The sequence below is a fragment of the Megalopta genalis genome, chromosome 8 (genome assembly GCF_051020955.1).
Source record: "Megalopta genalis isolate 19385.01 chromosome 8, iyMegGena1_principal, whole genome shotgun sequence".
NCBI lineage: Eukaryota > Metazoa > Arthropoda > Insecta > Hymenoptera > Halictidae > Megalopta > Megalopta genalis.
The window spans coordinates 7,848,202-7,868,456 of NC_135020.1; the positions used below are offsets into that span (position 1 = coordinate 7,848,202).

Genomic DNA, 20,255 nt, shown 5'->3' on the forward strand with positions numbered 1-20,255 from the left:
TGCACGATATATGCAAAAACATATGCACGACATATGCGGAAACATATGCGAAATATAGGCAAAATAATGAATATTATTTACTGTAATTTGCATTACAATATGTGGCTATAGTCTGTTCTAAAATTTTTTACGATAAGTTGATGTCTTTTCTCATTGAAGATTAATTTGAAACTTGAAGATAATGAAAAAATTAGATCTACTCATTTTAACGATCAATTTACGCCGCCACTTCATTTGACACGACGTAATATTGCAAATCGAACTGAGAACAAAAATACCTGCGACATGTGCTGCGGCCTCGTCGCCGTCGACGTCATGTGCACCACCGAAGCCCTTGGCATCTTGAAACTGTGGTCACCCTCGTCCGGCACGGTAGTTACCTGCAACGAAAAGCACGCCTGCTAATACAAAATGCAAAACGTTGTCCGCTATGGCGTTTTCATTGTATAATAGGAGACAGCGAATTTTATTATACGAGAACGAGAAATTAATTCTAACGTGAATTGAAACCGAATGTCACAGAGGATGATCTATAGACGACAAATTTTGCACTAAAAAATTTGTTTTTTGTCATTTTTTTTGCAGGTTTCATTAGCCGTTTTTCATATCAATTTTATGTTTTTGCAAATTAAGTTAACCCTTTAGTATTCAATTCTACAATGTAACTTAAATTTATATTATATATTATTTATTTATATAAATATATTATATTATTTATATTATATATATATATTATATATATATATATATATATATATATATATATATATATATATGTAAAATAATACAATTTCATAATAAATAATTGCGTAAATTAATGTTCGTTAGTTTTTATAAAATGTCATTCGATTCTTGAACATGCGAAATTTGTTACAAATAATTAGAACGGAGAGAATTTAATTCGTAGAAGGCTGAATTTCATTTGCAAAAAGAGAATAAGTCCTGCGAAAGGGTTAATTACGTTCGCAAGAAGATGATTAGAGATTACGAAAGAATAATTTGAAGGGCAAAAGCCTGTAAAGAAAGTACAAAACCTGTATGATAATGCAGCGATCACGGTGCAGTTTCACACGACAATAATTCGTAATTTTTACCGGGGCAAAATTTTTACGCTATGTAAACCAGAAATCGCGTTGTCATGACATTGAGACCGTGACATTTGTCGTTGTGAAAGCTAGAAGACGCTTTGTCACGACACAGCAAAAGTCAAGTCATGCGCAATGGTATGCATCCACGTCGCGCAAAGATCTTCTGAAGCTGGGACGGGGGCGGGGGACCGAAAATTCTCTTCCAGCCTGCCAGGTCGCTTGTCCCTCAAGCATTCTCTCTAACAGCGAAGCTTGATTTTTCACATCGGACTGGTAATAGACTCCCCCTTGGCAGGATTAGTCACGGCCGTCCGCCGAGCCATTAGGCCTCGTTCGATTATCTTTCCCCATGAAAGAACACGGGCGGCACTATCACCTAGCGGCATTGTTTTCGTTGTTTGTACACAGATATCGGCGCGATACGGCTCATTGTCGCGGCTGATCTATATCGGTGGCCAGTCGTAAATCAGTAGTTCGGGCCGGGACCGCGATTCTAATTGAAAGCCGGGCAAAAACACGCCCGGGCCCGAAACTTTACGATCCTCGTCGGAAATTACAAAAGAAAGAGAAACGGTGAGAAGGCGGCAAGTAACCACGGACCACGATAAGACACCCGGCGGAACCAATGTCTATGGCAGGGCTAGGAATTATCGGCGGGCAATATGAGGATCGCGAGGGCTGCGTTTCCCGCCTCCCGTCGCGCGTCTCGCTCCACCGCGGTCGCCTAAATGCTACGCACACATAAAGCTACAAGCGCGCGCGTCTGATATGGTTCGAGCATTTTGGTGACCAGGGGGGAGCGAGACGCACGACGGCAGTCAGGAACAGCGTATACGCGACAATAAGTTACGCAAGGAGTGGGGGCAGACGATGCATGCGCGGAAAATCCGCGCAGCGGCATCGCGCGTCTACCGCTCAAACGCTATAATTAGACTGCGGATTTTATGCATTTATGGTAAAAATGAGTAAGGGCAATTTAAAAGAGTGTTAAAGAAATTAAGAATATTGATTCATTGGCTCGGACTTATTAAAATTATTAACGGAAGAAAGAAGCTAGTGCTTGGTTCCTGCTTCCTGTAATTGATGCAGATAATTTCGATTTTGCATAAAGATAGATCCGCAGTCTAATTATAATTCTGAACTACGATCAGACAGAGGCCTTACGTCCCGTCGCGATCGTAGTTCAGAATTATAATGTTCACCCGCCGAAGCGCCACGCTGCAGCGCGGGATTCCCGGTGCATGCGTCATCTATCCCACTCCTTGACTACGCTGGTCAGGAGGCGTAGCCCTCGTGATCCTCGTGTTGCGTGTCCATAATTCCGAACCCTGGTCTAGGGAGAGAGAATAGTCTCTGGCTTCACGAGCAATTGTGACGCCTACGCGTCTCCTTTGTCGCACGGAACGACGCGGAACACGGTCCTTTTTGCGACCGACACAATGAGTCTTCAGGTCTTTCGCTTGACTTTCGCTACCTCTAAATCGTCGAGCCCGATCTCATCTTCCTTGCTCGACCAGAGAGCATGGCGTAATTAACTTAATTAATATAATATAATTTACTTAATTTTCTCAGACATAATTAACTTTATGTTTACCGAATAAGACATATTACATTTTTGTATTATTTCCTTTTTAATTGAAACACGAGTTTAATCAAAATCGGCAGCCTTGTGTTTTTAAGGTTGCTGAATTGAAATATGTTATCAAAAGTGCTAAATTTAAGATTGATAATTAGATGCTACTGATATGAGCATTGTTTTTAACTTAGTCTTTCGAATATTAATCGTTTTCCGATATATCTGGCTATAATCATATAATTAAAACATAAAGTTTGGTTAAAAATTATTTGAAACAATTTCTTTTTTAAAGGATCACTTATAAAAGGCGCACAATTAATTATAAATATTGTTTGGAACAAAATGCTATCCTATGAACAGAACTGTATTTACAGCCAGAATAATTTTAATATTTATAGAATAAAGCTTAATAAGTTAGTTAAGCTAATTTATTAGTTAAACTAATCAAATTTAGAATAAATATAGAATACAGTTACGTACACTAACAGTCAAGAAAAATTTACAAGTGCATGGTTAATTACTTAAAAAACGCACAAATTAAAGCTACAATATCCCTTTTTTTATGGTTCCATCTCTTCATGCACGCACTTTATTCTGTTTGCTACTTGTTGAGTCGCAAATATGTTCTTTATCTCCTGAGAGATAATTACAAACGAAAAACCTTCGAATCGTTGCAACCGCGAAGAAAATGGTTATACAGCAAGGGGGGTTAACCAGTCGATCGAGTCACTAATTTCACGAGAGAGGCATTGTCCACTCGTATCCACCTGACGAGATCGAGTTTCGATCGCGGCTCGAAAGCCGGACCCGCTCCGGTCGAAAACTGTCACTGTCAGGGGAGAGGACGAGAGACGTGCATTTAGCTCCCAGACGGTATTGGACACGGTGCGAGCCGGAGCCGCATTCTGGTGCCCCTTAGATATCGAATGAACGATGGTAACGGTTGTTCGACCTGTCCCGTGTTCCACGTTCACGCCTTTCGCGATTTACGGCGGGCCCGACTGGTTTCACGTGACAAAATTTCAAGCTCGACAGACCGGCCGTCGCTCTACCGGCGCATTTGTCGAGATTACCCGCGAAAAAGTTCCGCGCGGAATTCCAGGGATGATTTACGACGCGTGCCGGTATCTAGCCCGCGGCGGGTCTCGCTCGGGACCCGATAAGGAAATTTAGGAGGCGTGCCGCCCGATGCTACGTTCCCCTTGCTCACAAGCCGCGGCGAGCCGCGCCGCGGAACGTGGAACGCCGCTTTTTCTCCAGATTGTTTATTGCATTCGTAGTATCTCTAGCCGGCGGATAATTATAGCCCGGCCGAGAAACGGAAGATACTTCTCGCAATTAAGATGTCGATAGTACTTGCGTTCACTCCTACACGATGCACGGAGTAATTCGTTGACCCGCAAACCACGAGCATTAGAACACCTGCTGGTTCTCGAAGGAAAGTGATTTTTAATTGATACTCGTGTCGATACGTTTTGGTTTCAATGTTCCACAATGTTAAGTTAATATCGAGCATTAGAATGTAATATTAATTATTTAACATAAAATTGAGCGTGTTATTTCTTCTCTGTAAATTAAGTACCGTCGATGTAGATAAATCAAGCATACAAATTGTCAGATTTTGAAGAATAATTCAATGTCTTCCAATCAAATAATAACTTGCTTGTGCTTATCATAAATAATACAAAAAGGTGGCGAAATTTCGAACAACAATTTCGAAGAAAACTTTTGCTGGCACGTAGATATCTAGCTATCATAAAATTGTTTCTTTATTTAATTTCTTCTTAAAACATGATATTATTATCAGCGTGTCTCAATCGTTATAAAAGATAAAAATATTCTCTAAATTGATTATATAATTTTTAACGATTACCTCACCAGTAAACCACGTTTGATAACACTTTGCTAACCTTAGAACGATTTCTATTTTTCGGCATAAGTGACATTCTGGGTTTGCTTTGTGACATGTATATCCGTATATTATATTATATAAATATTATTGGTTATATATTATATAACCTTATTTATTTACACGTTTGCAGACAAATTAAAAATTTTGTCGAGTCGGCGACAACCCCAGAGGGTCGTTCGAGGATTAAATATCAGTTTTTGTTTTATTAACCCTTTCGCTCCGAACGACGGATATATCCGTCATCCATATGAACACTCGCGGAGCCGAACGCCGGATATATCCGACATCCACATGATCGCCCTCTGGGGACGAACGCCGGATATATCCGACATGCTGGTAAAATCGCCTCTTGTTACTATTGCGTGAATCTTTTGACGAAACAAACAAACGACAGTCCGAAATAAACGACACACCATTCAAGTTATATTTGTTCTACCTGCATTTCCCATTATTATTGTGTTACATGTCATAAAGGGATAGAAAATCGAAAGTACTAACTTTAGGACTAATTATTATGTATTATGTTTTGTATTATGAATATTATGTTTTATTTTATTACTGTATATTATATATTATTTCTTCACTTTTTCCATTGTTAATGAAACTTTTTTTACCTATTAAATAACTTTATACCTTATGCAGAAATTATAACTATATTGTTTTAAAGAAAAATCCCTTTTCTTCCCAAATACATTATCCACGCGCAATGTGCACAATTTCGGCGGGTGGTTCCGTTCAGGAGTGGCGCTACGGCGGACTGAACCGCCGTAGCGAAAGGGTTAAACATAAAATACCTATAAGAATTTTTCATTTCTTGTGACTGATTTGTAAGAACGATATATATTCGAGATAATAAAATACTTACATTCATGTAGAAATTAAAGCTTTCTTTAATCGTTCCACAGAGAATATAAACATTTTACCGTATGAAGAAGAATTTCCATGTCAGAATCCACCATAATGAAAGGTTAACAGTGCGAATAGTTTAAAGTTCAGGATAAACCTGCGGTATGCAAACATTTCTCAACGTTCCAACAACATCCTACACATTCGTCGCATCTAATTTATTTACCATAAGTGTCCCGGTTACGTTATACATTCGCCATCTGCTCCTCGACATTTTCTCTCGTCCTACTCCAGCAACCTCCATTGAACACTTTCCGATGGCTAAACGATCCTCTCTGCCAGCGATTGCCGAACGCATCAGCGAGAATCGATGAACACGCGAGCTTGATCGATTCAACGTGACCTCACGATCATTCCTGCCTGTCTGTTATTCACCCACCCCGTTCGCAACCCCCTTTCTCAGCTCCTATTCGACGACACTTACAGGGACCAGGAGAACAACCGATTTTCAATAACCGACAAGATAGCCGATAAGCTCGGTAGGTCCCCTCAGATGTGATTTCTCACGTTTTCACCCCTCCCTCTCTCGCCCTTCCGCCCCTTGCCGCCTTCTTCGAAGTACCGCCACCCGACTAGGGATTTAACCACCAGAGACTGTCGGGGTCTCTGGAGCGCTGCATCCTGGCGAATCGCGGGCTGAAATCAATATCTTGGGGGTGGCGGGAAGTTTTGGCTCCTGAACGATCGTATCGAGACCGATTTGGGAGACTAATCGGGAGAGGGAAATCCTTGGGGTCGACGCGGTGGGCTTTTGCTGCTGTTCTCGTCGTGGCTCGCGAAGAATTTCAATCGGAAAGCGTCACTTTTCTACCTGCATACGTTGTCTCGCGATCGTTCCGTTCCATAAGTGCCCTCAAAATTTCAGAACAATTGTACAAACAGAACAATTGAACAGTGAAAAAATGTATAGACTCTATAGAAGGATTTAAGGATATTCTTATATTATTTTTAATTTATTATTGGTTCGGCATGAAAGTAATTTTGGTATTTCAGTGTAAAACAAATCTCAATTTTTTGTATATAAAAATGAATTTTAATCAGTCAAATATCTTCGATTCTGTTCGATGACCTTTTGCCATCTTTCTGGTAACTTCATGATTCCGAGCTCGTGACGTATCGTCTGACACGTTACACATACATGGATGACGGAATTATTTCCTCCTGAAAATTAATTTTTATGTGAATCCATTATATCTTCCTAATTTGATTAGGAACCACGAAACGCAACAATATTGAAGAAACAATTGCTGTCATACAAATCGACCTGTGGTATATTTAAGATTTTTTGATTTTCTAATCATTCTTGATCTCCCCCAACATGTTAGCAAAGTTCGTCGGTTTCGATCAGCGATACCCTGTAGATATTTTTATGTACATTTTGGGATATTATCTACGTGTGTTTATGTGCTTATGTACTGCTTTATTTGTATCATGTTATTAACATATTTAAGCGTTTGGTTAGTGTACTGGATTTTATTGTCATTGATTGTGCGTGTTTACTTTTGTATGGTTCTGCGACATTAAATTCAATAAGCGGTTAAGTTTATATTTTCTCTTCTCCCTTTTTGGTATTTCTTGCATTTCGATTGTAGATGATAAAATTGCGTCGTCGGCAAAGTTCGAAATGAAAGAGAAGTAATATGCATTTGATGCAGAGGCGACAAACGCAGAGAGACCCTTGGCGATCACGAACGTTCGCGGTTTTAATTAAAGACAAAGACAGCTCGCGAACTAATCCTTATCGATGGTTCGCCGGGGACTAGTTCGCATCCTGCTGGTTCTTTCTAGCCCGTTTGGAGGAGCGGCTTCGTTTATCGCGGCTATCAGTAATTAAGTTACGTTTCCCTCGGAACGATCCGAGAACAACGTCCAACCCCCATCGGCTAGCGGCAGCCATTCCCGGTGTCGGGCGGCATCTCTTATTAAATCTCGGCCAGAAATTATGATTAACCGTGCACTATCGTGGCGTCGGCGAGCCTTCGAGCCGCATACTTTGGGTTTATCCGAGAGTAACGTCTACGGAAAATATTATCCGTCTCAGCCCTCGTGTATGCACGCTGCCCGTGCTCCGGAATATTCTCTCGAATTCAGATTCATCTATTCAGATTAATCCCCCGCTCCTCCTCCCGCTCCGTCCCGGCTGTGGCATAAATCTCTAGCTCCCTTTTAATTTTCCGCAACCTTCAGCAGGACGACCGGCAAGAAAGCTCCTCCTCGATGCACTTTACCGCGATGCTGCACTCGAGATTCGCCCCGCTGCCCACCCCTCGTTACAGAAATTACAATTCCACGGAACCGTTCTCCGACGGTATGAGAATTTTCGCGACATTACATCGAGTCGGACTCTCGTAGAACCGCAGATTCGATTTTCAAACAATTTATTGGGGTTAGAAATACACAAGTATTCGCGGTGAAATACTATATAGTCTGTGGATGAAACCACCGGCAAACACACATGATAATAACGTTTTCGTCGTTACAGTAATCGTGTGTTGATTTCAACCTTTAGTGGCTGAACGAAATGTTTGCGATTTTTACGCAATCGAGGTACCCCAAGCATCTTGTTTTGATAGATCGGATGTAGGGCAAAAATATTACTTTCCTAAATTTCTTGGAACATTCAATTTGTTCATCTGATAGTGTACAAAATACTATAAATAATTTGAATATAAAAATTATAATTATAATTCAAGCTAGTATAGTTATCACAGATATTATATATTATTATATATTTTTTTTAATCGCATTTCATTTTTAGCTACATTGTGGTAACAGTCCTCAATTTGTCTTTACAATCAAAGAAACAATGGATCCTCATTTTCAAATCGTACGTCACACCTAAGATTAAATTTATATTTTTCGAAAATTGTAAATTCATTGCTAATTTATATCTAGAACTCTATAATCACTAGTTTCAAGTTATATATTTGATTGTGAAGAAGAATAATTAATTAATTACTGTTATCACATTGTGACTAAAAATGAAATGAGATAAAAATGCATTGATAAATTCGAATGTGATTTTGAAATTACATGAAGCTATAAAGGGATAATTACAACTGTTATCAGAAGACGACGAAACATGAGCGTCTATAAGCGATTTTAATATGCAGACTATTAAAAACAATTTGATATAACATTTCTTTATTCGGGGCTCCGTCTCCAAGAAAATAGACTTTTACAAACATTAATTGTTGCGAACTATGTAGTATTGTTCGTTGCTCAGAAGAAGTCCACCGTTTCAGCAAAGGAGCAAGGGGGTATTCCACTCGCTCTGTCTGGCCTGCACGGCCTTCTACGATCTCCCGAAATTCGCCTCTATTGGTAAACGAGAACACTCGCAAGCTAATCGACGAGAGAAGCAAGGGAGATCAGTCGCCCCCTCCACCTAATCACGTCTCTTGTTCAGCGCGTAACTTAGCCAATAATAAACAAAAGTCTGGAATCAAAAAAGAAATTGGAAGAGGCTAGGTGGAGCGGGCGACCGATTCCCCTTGCCCCTTGAATCATTTAGTGTATTCGTCGTGTTTTAATTTTTCGTTAACGTAGGCGTAAAATGTCATACGATACAATAGAAATATAAAAAATATATGTATAGTACAGCACATTTGCTGAATAATGCAATGAAAAGTTAATCAAGATGCTAATTAGTAATTAGTAATTACAAACAATCGTGTGTTCATCAGAAGAATCTAAAGTTAATGTTTTAGGGCTAGGTCAACGCACTTGCATCTTGTAATTGTTGCGTCTGTTTCATTTTGTCTCGATTGTTCTACGCCTCCTGACTCCCGTCGCGCGCCTCGCTCGCCCGTGGATTCGTAAATAATACACACACAAACACAGGCACACGCGTCTTATGTGCTCCTATAGCGACTACGGCGACCATGGGGGAACGAGACGTGACGGGAGTCAGGAGGCGTCGTTTGTTTTTAATCGGCCGGACTCGAGTCCCTCGTTTCGTGGAAATTCCGTGTTGCGTGCCCTTAGGGCTAATAGAAAGGCCAATAATCTATCAATAAGGGAAACGCGGTTACCTTACTTCCGCGAGTGCGTTAACATGGGTGGGTTGGTGGGAATCGGTCCTACACTTTTCTCAGCGGACTTCTTCTGAGCAACGGATAGTAGTGAGAACGGGGAATGTTTCCATCATTGTCTGTGTTTGTAAACGCTCTTTCGGACGAAGGCAACTGCGTGAGAATAGACGACAACTAAATCCTTTACAAATATGAACAAACTTTAAAGTCAATTTTCTCGAAAACGTAGCCCCGAATAAAATAATGTTATTCCAAATTTGTTTCTTATTTTTTATGTAGAGTCACCTCCTGCTCGATTGTACCACAAATTCCGACCCACCCGGTATACTGTAATACGGACATCGCTAATTGTATATTAGTTCCCGTCTGTCTATAGTTATTTATTTGTTCTTCTTACGTTATAAGGCTTCTTGCTTCTCAGTTCGAGAGGAGCAATACATATAAACGGTACGCACTTAGTTGCCTCGTTTCGTTCCGAGTACGAATATTTAGATACACTTTCTTCTTACGATGACTTTTATCTTCTACCCCATTAGTTTCAAGATGAGTTTACCGTCGACATCTGGAGAGATTTGCAATTCAAAACGGACGAGAAACAATTTAGTCAGATTTTTCCTCACGATTTAATGTACCATGGATACGTACACAATATGTACTTAGTCGCTGATTAGCTTTTTTTCGTGCTTAATAAGTTACTTAGTAATATAATTCACTCAAATTTTGTAAAAATTATGATTTCGCTGTACAAAGTCGAATTGAAATAAAAATGATTATACTGCTGTTAAATTTGATATGACTACAAGATTTTGTATTATTATTTATGTATTTCACATGATTTCCTTACGGTATGAGACAAAAATAAGAATTATAAAGAAATGTCACTTCGACGTGAATACATGTGTAGTGTCGCCGTGTCGGCGACATCCGAGTGTAAGGGGACCGTGATGCTATTAGTAATAGTAACAGTAATAGCAATATGATTTTAGTAATACTAATATTATTACTAATACTAATATTATTACCAATACTAATATTATTACCAATACTAATATTATTACTAATACTAATATTATTACTAATAATAGTAGTAATATTAGTAATAATATAACTAATAATATACTAGTAATAATATTGCTAATAAATATTAGTAATAATATTTTATTAATTTTATTACTTTTATTACTTTATTACTAATTATACTTTATTAGTAATAAAGTATTATTACTAATATTTATTAGGAATATTATTACTAGCATATTATTAGTTATATTATTACTAACATTACTGCTATTATTTAGTAATAATAGTATACAATTATTCATATATTCTTTCATAAGTAAGAATACATTCTTTTTTATATAATAAAGTTTCTAACTTTTACAACATATATACAGGGTGTTCCACAATTATTTTAACAATCGAAAATGAGGGATAGCTGAGGCCATTTGAAGTAACTTTTTCCTTTGCGATAATGCAATCTGCGGCATTGTTTACGAGTTATTAACGGAAAACATTGACCAATGAGAGGTGACGGCGCGAAGTTCGAGAGCCCGCAGCACAAGGCTTTGACAGATGGTCGGGACGGACTCGAGCCGCGTTCGAAGTATTGAACAAATCACGAAGCGAGAACTTCCCGGATTTTTTTTACTACGTTATGTCAAGGTCATGTCAAGGTCATGTCAAGATTATGTCAAGGTCATGTCAAGGTCATGTCAAGATTATGTCAAGGTCATGTCAAGGTTATGTCAAGGTCGTCATATGAAATTTTTAAGCAAAGCTAATTTAATAAATAATAATCGTGTTAAAGGACGTAAGGGATATGTTTGTTAGAGAAATATGAAGAATATTATCAATAAGAAACTCAACCATTTAATTGTAAATTCACTTCATGCACGGAAATGTGTACAGGATAGTGCATTGACGTGATTTGTTCAATACTTCGAACGCGGCTCGAGTCCGTCCCGACCATCTGTCAAAGCCTCGTGCTGCGGGCTCTCAAGCTTCGCGCCGTCACCTCTTATTGGACAGTGTTTTCCGTTAATAACTCGTAAACAAAGCCGCAGATTGCATTTTCGCAAAGGAAAAAGTTACTTCAAATAACCTCAGCTACACCTCATTTTCGGCTGTTAAAATAATTGTGGAACACCCTGTATACTGGTTTTGGCTAGATGTGCCGATTCCCTACACCTACAGCGACAGTCGTTCTACACGAGCTCGTTCTCGACGAGTTCTCTACACGATAGAATAATCAAGAAGCTACATGTTTTTCCTAGGTAACAGGTTCACGAAATTTTAATTCGAGGAAATAGGCCAGGTAATAAAGTCGAACGATACACCGTGTACGTGTAATCGTTCATACGACCGGTTGCACTTACAAAGTACGAAGTGTTCGTTAGCATAATTGACCGAATGCTCGCCGACGCGAGACGGAAATTGCTCGGACGCGATTCCTCCGATCTAAACGCGAGCATCCGATTAATTCGCACGGATGGATCACGATGACAGTGCGGAGTATTCAAGGAGGATCCAGCCCGGCGTGAAAACGGCAACGGGTTGCCGGGGTTCGTCCGAGAGCAGGTTTTCTTATCCTTTGATCGAACGACATGACTCGCTGCGCTACACTGATTCATCCTGACAAACCAATTTGCGCCCGACAATTACCAGCGAATTACGACGCTGGCCTGTGTACCTAACGCTCGTGTCCCCGCCTACGAGCCGCAACGAATCGTTTCGTTCGTCCCCGTCCCCGTCTAGAAATCAATGATCCCTCGATTCCGCGTCGATCACCGGATCCCATTAGGCTACGCTCGGCATTGTGTAATCCGCGCTATGATCGCGTCGCGATAATTGCACTGGATTTCCTTGGAGACTGTTTTTCCACGTCGGGAGTCGAAGAATTTCTCTCTTGCGTAATACGATCGAGTTCTACAATTTTACAATTTTTATTTCGTACTTTCTTCCTTGTTTACATTGCTCCGCTTGGAAACGGTTTGTAAACTTTCTGTAGCTGCCGCTTTCGCGATCGTAAAACTGCAAAGCAGTGTTGAGCAAAATTGTATTCGGATCACGAATAAGAGGTACGAGTACAATTTTATTCGCCATTATCGAATAAATATGCAATCGGTTAAAGATTTGTCCAGATAAAAATGTATTAGAATAAGATTTTATTCGTACAGGAATTCGTGCGGTAAATAATCGATTTGAATAACAATGATAGAATGTATAGTGTTTCTTTTCATAGTTTATCGATTTACTTCTTCTTTTCTTCAAATCATTGACGTTTCATTTTCAAGCCATTATCTAGTGAATCAATCCCTCTAACATATTAACAAAATTTAGATCGCTTGGCCCGATTATCAAATTTCATTTAAACACATCGACCGTCGTACTAACAACCTCCAGAATTGTATAAAATTGAAGTATTCCATTTAATTAAATAATAATTAGAAAGTTAAATTATATGACATCAATTAATTTGCCAATATTCTTACGTTTTACGGATCCTAATAAAATTCGGAAGAATACAATATATTAGCATAAAAATGAATTTTCGAATCTTTGCAAATCGTTCCGCCATATGAGTAATATCGACATGGTAGTAAAAGTGTTAAAAAGCGTTCAATGTACAATATATGTGTAACAATAATATATAATATATATTATTATTATATATAATATCGAATAAAAAAGACGGTCAATTTCGATTTGCGATAGAGTTCGTACGATTTGTAAAAAGATGAATATAACGAACGCGGAAAGTCAGCGAAAAGAAATTAGTGTTCACCCAAATGTGATCGATTTGACACTGAACCCGTTACTCGAGGAACGTAGGACGATCGCGACCAACAACTAGAGCACATTAGCTACTCTAACGATCAAGGTTTCCGAGAACCGCGCGAAAGATCGCGGATCGGAGTGTCTGGTATTTAACGCCTGGCAGGCCTGGGAAATCGATTAAGAGGCGCGGGCGTCGCTATGGACAGCTTTTAATTTCCCTTCGGCGCTCGTTACTGCCGAGGCCTTTACGAGGCGAGCTTCTGAGAACGGATTTCATTAGCGAGAGCGAGCGAGCTGGTCCGTCTTTAACGAAAACGCGGCACCGTCGAACGTGTGAGCGCCGAGCGCGCGACGCGCCGCATCGCGGCGTGTGGATCGCTTTATGAAATTACAAGCTGCGAAAGAGAGCCTCGCGGCCAAGGACGCTCGTTTAATCTCGTTCGGGAACCTTTCGACTTTTTCTCGGTCGCGTTGCGTCGCACGGGCTGCGGCTGCTCGCACGATGCAGGGCCACGGGAAAGAAAAAGAAATATTCTAATTAATAGTCACGGTTGAACCGGCACGAAATGTATCGCCGGACCAGTTTGCTCGCTACCGTTTGCTTTACTCCTTATCTGCGCAGCTCGCCCACGATGTTAATTAAATATTGTGAATATTATCGGCTACGCACCGCCGTCATTCCTCCGGACAAGATAATATCACGTTTACTTAGTCCCGAGTCGCCTTTCAACCAGCGCCAATTAATTAACGACACGGGGCCGTGTACCTGCGTTCGATTAACCTTCTAACGGGCTAAATTATTTTAATTGGGCCACGTCAAGCTGATATCCTTTTGCATGTTCGAGCAAATTATGCTCGGGCCATTCACTCAAATCGGACGCAGTAATTCTGCGTTCTTCGACGCCTTTGTGAGACCCGAATCTTGTTTGGATATTGATTTATGGGACGTCGACACGATACGACAATTTCGTTGAAGGTTCGCAATTTGTTCATGAACGACTCGCATTTGTAAATGTGAAATTATATTTCAAAAATGGAGGACGGTTCCCTCAAATTTAATAGCGGAAAGCGATAAGTGGCGAAATTCGAAAGATCGTTGCACACAGCGATTGGGAAATTGACGTCTAATACAGATGAGCTTCTTGAACACGTGCTGCAATGTGGCAAATGTATACAAAATATTTCCATATTGAGAATGTCTGTCTGCAAGTTGGTAGGGTAAGTGTAGGTATTACTGCGGTTTCTCCATGAAGGCGAACTTTGACAGAGAAAATAAGACCTTTTACGCCAATTAATTGACAACTTGAGCTACACCTGTTATTTTTTAACTTGAATATTTACTTCTCTCTCAAAATATCGGATCTCTGAAAGCACAAGTTTCATTAAAAAGCGTAATGTAAAGGAACTATACGTGTGCACATATTACTGCGATTATGTATCTATTACTGCTAGCCAAATACTGCGGACGTTCCGATTACCGCGTGTCAAGGTTGACATAACCCATTTTCTTTTAAATGTACACGCACAGCTACAATTTCTAGAATCAAGATATTTTCACTGGTCGCACCAGCTCATCGAGAACTGCACCGTATAGGTTAAGGTACGCAGTTCGGTAAAGCGCCGCAGTAATGTACACACATAATAAAAAACTACGCGCAAAATACTGTGTTAGTAAATAATATCTGAAGATAGATGATACAAGACAGTGTACGCCGATTTTTGATCAAAGTAACGATTACTTTATCTAAAGATAACGCTAAAATGAATAGTTTATTATTAATTACCAAAATATAAATGCCTTTCGAATCAGCGTTCACAGCTGTCATTACGAGTATTTTATAAAAATCAACGTTTTTATAAGCTTCCGAATATCAAAAGTCAATAAATGAATTAAAACCGCGATTGCTGTTACTTGCCTGTCATAAATGATCAATATTAAACATATAACAAATTATGAGATTCATTTTTAGAAGATAGCACGCTATAAAATTTTACAAAATATCGTAGTATTTGGGGCGTCCGTAGTAATACCTACCACTTATCCTAGTGTAGACATAACGCCCATAATTTGACAAAATTATTTATTTATTTGAAGAATTAAAGAAGCGTTCTATGATATTCTTCTACGAGGATCTCACGCGATGTATGAAATTATTATTATTATAAGATTTTGTCTTTCTATTACCAGTGGACAAATTGTTCGAATTTCGTGTTTATTTCGTGAACACTGGTGTGCCAATCGAAGCGTTAATGATAATGTAAATTATACGTATTACGTCCAACAGAAGATCAGGTTTGCAAATCTGGATTTATCGGGAACTTTCGTGGAACTTCCGCCAGCTAACGTTCCTTCGCGCCTCGAGCAAACAGTGTCAGCCGTTTTCCTGGAGTCAGTTGCACTTCTGAATCGCTCGGTCGATTTATAACCAGCTAGGATCGATAAGAAGTTCGCCACCACACCTACACACGTACACACCTACGATCATCCTTCAAGTTTTTCCGAGTGCGATCCCTCTCGGAGCCGATCGTCCGTGCGGCCGGTGTTTTGCGCCTTCAAGGATGATTGCTAACCTCCTCCCTGAATTTTCGCCCAGGAAACTGCAGTTCCAAAACTATTCCGGACTCAGAGCAAAACTCTGCTCGTTAATATTGTCTGTTATTTGTAGCGTTTTCCATGATTTGTGTCGTGTAGCAAGTTCGTTCACTGGTGCCACTGAAGGAGAAACTTTTTCTCGAGGTCGAACTGGGTGTACAGTAAATTCTCCCTAATTGACGCTCAGATTGTACACAAAAATGGACAATTTGGGAAGAGGAGATTCGATTATTCGAGCCCTGAGGTTCGTTTTTATAGTTATCGATTGTCAGCAACTATAAAAACGAGCCGCAAGGCTCGAATGAATCGTCCCAAATTGTCCATTTTTGTGCACAATATGAGCGTCAATTAGGGAGAATTTGCTGTAGTTCTAGTTCCTATCCAGGTGAAACGCAATGTTTAGGGCTTTTGTTAATCTGAGATGTCGCGCGATGAACGTTAAGCATTTATAGACTGCGGATTTTATTCGTGGATTTGTCAGAAGAAAGAACGAGTGACATACAAAACTGTGAAGACGTTGGAAGAAATTTAGGAACATTGTTACACCGTTTTTGAGCTGTTAACTCTTTGCACCCTGATGTCGCCGACAAGGTGACACTGTATTATTATCTTCTGAGGTAATCATGTAAAATATATAGATAAAAACACAAAATTGTTTATTTATTAATTTCTATAAATTTCACAGCGGTATGATGATCTTTATTTCAATTCAATTTTGTATAACAGAATCATAATTTTGACATATTAGAACAATCTTCCGAGTGCTGAGGATTAAAATTGTTAAAAGAGGAAAATATATTTTTGTGTCATTTTATTTTATATTTTATATATTATTTTATCATATATTTTTATAAATATATATTTTATTTGTTTCTGGCAATCGACTTGCGAAATTTGTATTTTGCATAAAGATTTGCTAAAGTAATCTTTGTTATAACAGACTGCTTATATAAATAACTAGACTGCGGATTTTATGCATTTATGACGAAAGTGGACAGATGCAATTTGAAGTAAGGGAAAAATTTGAGTGCCTGAAAAATATCGATATATCACATTTAACACTAAACCTACCGAGTCCTGAAAGTAACTAACGTATGCTGTTTTATAATGATATAAATACTGTATTTATTTAAGCCTTCCGCCATTTTTATTGTAATGCATACTTGAATAAAGAAATTGATTCAATCGTTTCTTAAGAAAAAAATGTCCATAATTTGAACATTTTGAAAATAAAAAATATGAGAGGTGGTCATTTGACCGTCAATGGTAGGTTTAGTGTTAACTTGTTAAAATGATTAAAAAAGGTACCAAACGTGTGTCTGGTTCTTACGTCTTGCAATTTGAATAGACAATCTTTGTTTCGCATAAAGATCTGCAATTTGTAAATAACATATTTCCGTAAAGAAATGATGGTAGTTTCGATATTTTGTGAAAATTTATTAAAAACTTAAGCTTTTCTCAATTTTAGTTTTAGTTCAGATTTTTCATTAGCAGCTTTGATGTTATTAAACGTTCACTCTCAGCACTTTCTTCGGCAACAATCTTTAGATTTAATGCATTTTATTAAATTCATTGTAAAATAGCATTTTATTAAATACATTGTAAAATAGCATTCTATTAAATGCATTGTAAAATAGTATTCTATTAAATGCATTGTGTAAAATAGCACTCTATTAAATGTATTTTAAAATAGTAGCATTCCATAAACGCATTGTAAAGTAGCGGTCTCTTGATTTCATTGTAAAGTAACATTTTATTAAATACATCATATAATAGTATCCTATAAATGTATTCTAAAGTATCATTCTATTAAATGTATCATAAAAATATGAAAAAGGTATTCTCACACGAAAGTTATAAATTTTCCGAATATCGTGCTATGCATCACAATTTTGAATAACGGCGTGTACCATAAATTAATTTCAATCTTTTTACGTGATACGCAAAATCCTGCTCGTCATTACAATGCTGGTAGCATACGCGTCGAATAACTTTCTTCGATTTTCTGTTGACGTAACAATCAACGAATTAAATATTGAATTTCATAACTGTTGTGTCGCGGGCCAAAGCGTACCCTCGATGTAGCCCATAAGGTCCCCGAGCCTAAGAGGACCGAGTACGTAGCAGGCCCATTGTTTGTCGTATCGCATCTGGAGGTTTACGACGAGTCAATCGGTATCGAACCGAATGCCAGGTCGTTGGAAGTGTTCACTGAAAAACGTGGAGCAACGAATCAACACTTAGGGTGTCGTATATGCGCGTCTTATGATAAATAACAACGAATTAATTCGTGCGATTCGATCTATTTGAACGGTACCCGTTTGCTAACTTTCTCTGTTGGAATTTCAACGATGACCCACCTAACAGTTTTATGGCCCCTTGCGAGGGTGAGCCGTTGCCTACAGAGGCCCAGGTGGGCCCAGACGTTCAGTTCAAGAGTAGACACCGAACCGTGAGGTTGCTACCTCGGGATTTTCACCAACACCAGATTTCTGTATCTCTGTAGTCTTGCAATATACCACCATCACTTATTTCACTGGATACGCGAATGTTCTGGAGTAGAATTTGTAACTCTAAATAAAGTGCCTTTGAGTAACCTTTCATTCTACAACATTCTCAATTACGAACAGGACGCTATAAGAGTTTATTAAAGGGTCTACAAGGTGCGCTATTTCCGGTGCTAAAATTACGACGATTTGCGTCACGATTCGGCGCAGAAATGGAAAAACCGAGTGAAAAGAGTTTCGAGGGCAACTGCGAGGAAGACGTATCAATCGAAAAAGAGGAAATGCACGGCGCGCGCTACCGGGTGGAGTAATGAAATGCAGCTTACACCCCGTAGTTTACGTTTTATTAGGCTGCCGCTCCGTCCTCCCTGCTTTTCCCTCGCATTCGGGTCAAGTGGCTATGAATATCTGTATCCAACTGTGGCCGTCTAAAGCAACCGACCAATTTGTCCGCCATATTTCACCGCCTCCCCGACGCCGTTCCTTTTTTTCTCTCCAGCCTCTCTCAAACTCTCCTCGTTTTTCCAAATGTTGTCCGTTTATCGTGTTCGTTCGCGACACCGTCGTCGCCGAGCAGGCGACCGAAACAATCGCTGGATAAGCAATCGACCGCGCACGACTTCTTGCGATACATCAAAGAAAAAAGGTTTATTTTCTGAATAACTTGCGACGCGCACAGTTGAGCTTGAAGATTTTCCAGATATCCTGGTGATCTCTCTGACCACGAGCGACGTGTATTTTTACTCTCGGAAATACATTCACCGACTGAACAAAATTCTAGATTCATGTTGCACCGAATCCAACATTTCTATGTTGCTTTTTAACAATAACATTTACAGTAGAACCTCGATTATTTCATTAATCCTTCTATGAATTAACACATCTTAGCATTAATGAATACTTTTATCGTGTAATATAAATCTTGACAAAAAAGGAAATATTGTAAATAAGAAATATCATTTTGTTGAAACTTAAATCATAGTTTTCTTTTAAATCTATTGATATTGCCGATAATATATCATAATGGGGGGAAGAAATATTATGTATAAAATAATATTTAATGTTGCGCTTCTAATCGATTAATTAAGATTAAACGTGGATTATTCGTGTCTATCCCCTATACATTTTCTAAATACCACTTTATTGAAATAAAATTTATTGAATTCTGCAAATGGATTTCTCTTATCTTTTGTATTTTTATATTAATTTTCATATCCTTCCGTGTGATAAGTTTGAAAACATTGTATTATAGCACAGTTTTCAATGATATCAACATTGATTAAACGATTACTTTTCGTATATTCGTATATTAAATTATTCGTGTACATCACCTTAGGATAAGTGAGTTTGCACTGTATGTATTTAGATTTTTAGTGATCCGTATCGTAATATTCGGTGGTTCAAGGTTATTGAACAAATTCCCCACAACTGCATCTCTAGAATATCGATAATAGCGCGCCAAAAAATACAATAATCCTAAACCTAGTGTTAACCTTTTGCACTAAAAGCTATAGTATTTCCATTTTATATAATCTATCGCAACTTATATAATTAAAATTAAATATAAATTTGATATTACCAAAAGTATTTTGAAACGAGCTATTGCAATTTTTGGCGGTGTCTCGGAGTAGTCGCAGGAGTGCAAAAGGCTAAATCAGTATCCAGTCACAATCAAGCAAAACCTAGAGTATTAAGCACCTTCAAATTTTTGATAAGGAACAGGCATTCCGAGCGGATAATTTATCGACGCGAAGGAAATCTTGAAAGCATTTTCATTGTGCATTGTGCAGTCTGAGAACGATTTGCATCTGGAGTGCCGTCGCGGAGGACAATATTTCCATCGCGTGAATGAACAATCTTCG

General features: G+C 38.8%; 2 protein-coding genes across 3 annotated transcripts in view; one reads left to right on the plus strand and one right to left on the minus strand.

Annotated features, from left to right (window-relative positions):
* The window catches only part of LOC143258734 (mediator of RNA polymerase II transcription subunit 20-like), a 252,598-nt gene that overhangs the window by 34,388 nt on the left and 197,955 nt on the right, over window positions 1–20,255 (plus strand). The gene's annotated exons all lie outside the window — the stretch shown is intronic.
* LOC117218807 (facilitated trehalose transporter Tret1) overlaps window positions 1–20,255 on the minus strand; it is a 228,861-nt gene that overhangs the window by 33,508 nt on the left and 175,098 nt on the right. For both annotated transcript variants that reach the window (XM_033467452.2, XM_033467454.2), the window contains one exon: window positions 279–380. In XM_033467452.2, the coding sequence (XP_033323343.1) occupies window positions 279–380 (102 nt within the window). The remainder of the gene's footprint in view (window positions 1–278; window positions 381–20,255) is intronic.